The 816-nt window shown below is 45.2% G+C and overlaps 1 protein-coding gene across 1 annotated transcript; it reads right to left on the bottom strand.

Annotated features, from left to right (window-relative positions):
- Window positions 1-34: 34 nt before the first annotated feature.
- PPTG_06738 (hypothetical protein) lies at window positions 35-540 on the bottom strand (the record flags this gene model as incomplete). The annotated part of the gene is made up of 2 exons (XM_008900779.1): window positions 35-111; window positions 180-540. 2 exons carry the CDS (start codon window positions 538-540, stop codon window positions 35-37), a joined length of 438 nt encoding a protein of 145 aa, XP_008899027.1.
- Between the last annotated feature and the right edge of the window lie 276 nt (window positions 541-816).

Below are 816 nucleotides of genomic sequence, written 5' to 3'. Positions count from 1 at the left end.
CGCTGCACTGAACTCTTTAGGAGTTTTTCCGCTCTTATGCCACTCCGTGAATAGACGCGTCGCTGGTGTCATACCGGAAGTTTTCATTGCTAATGACAGTTCGTCCAGGGTCTTTGTATCAACCCAATCAGTCAGCTTTTGGTTGTAATGTATAGCTGTTCTTGCGTCATTGAGTTTACTGATCAAATCCATGTTCTGGATTATCTTGTTGTTCTCCGATAGCTTGGCAACGATGGCCTTCGCGTTGTCTTCGTTTTTCGCCAACTGAGCAAACAAGTCGTCGAGGTTGTCGAAGTTCTTCAGAGTAGTCACGATATCGTCCGAGCTTGCTGCTAAAAGGTTTGGGATTACTTTCGGATCAAGAGGTCCCGCACGTTCTTCGTCGCTAGTGTTGTCTTCCATATCCACATCGTCCATGCCGTAACTTCGTAGGTAGTGCTTCTCGTTTTTCTTCATCTGGATGCTTGTGACCTCCTTAGCCTCATATCCAATAACCAAGGCGCTTGCCAAAACAGCCAGCATAACGAAGTACACGCGCATACTGGTTTTGCCTTGTGTCGAGCACTGCTAGGCAGGTGGATAGTTGAGAAGTGATCTCAAACGTTACTTTTAATAAGTGGACTGTGTTGTCACGTTGTTGGTTATCACGGGATTGTATTTGATTAAGTTTGCTCTATTCGAAAAATAAGTCGCATGCATATTTTTCGAATAGAGCAAACTTGGTCAGAATTCCTGTGCCGTTTCGAAATAACAGCGATTGCATACAAAATCGCTGTTATTTCGAAACGGCTCAGGGCTGCACCGTCTACGGCCCTA

The sequence above is a fragment of the Phytophthora parasitica genome (assembly GCF_000247585.1).
Source record: "Phytophthora parasitica INRA-310 unplaced genomic scaffold supercont2.10, whole genome shotgun sequence".
NCBI lineage: Eukaryota > Oomycota > Peronosporomycetes > Peronosporales > Peronosporaceae > Phytophthora > Phytophthora nicotianae.
This window is presented reverse-complemented; position numbering and strand designations above follow the sequence as displayed.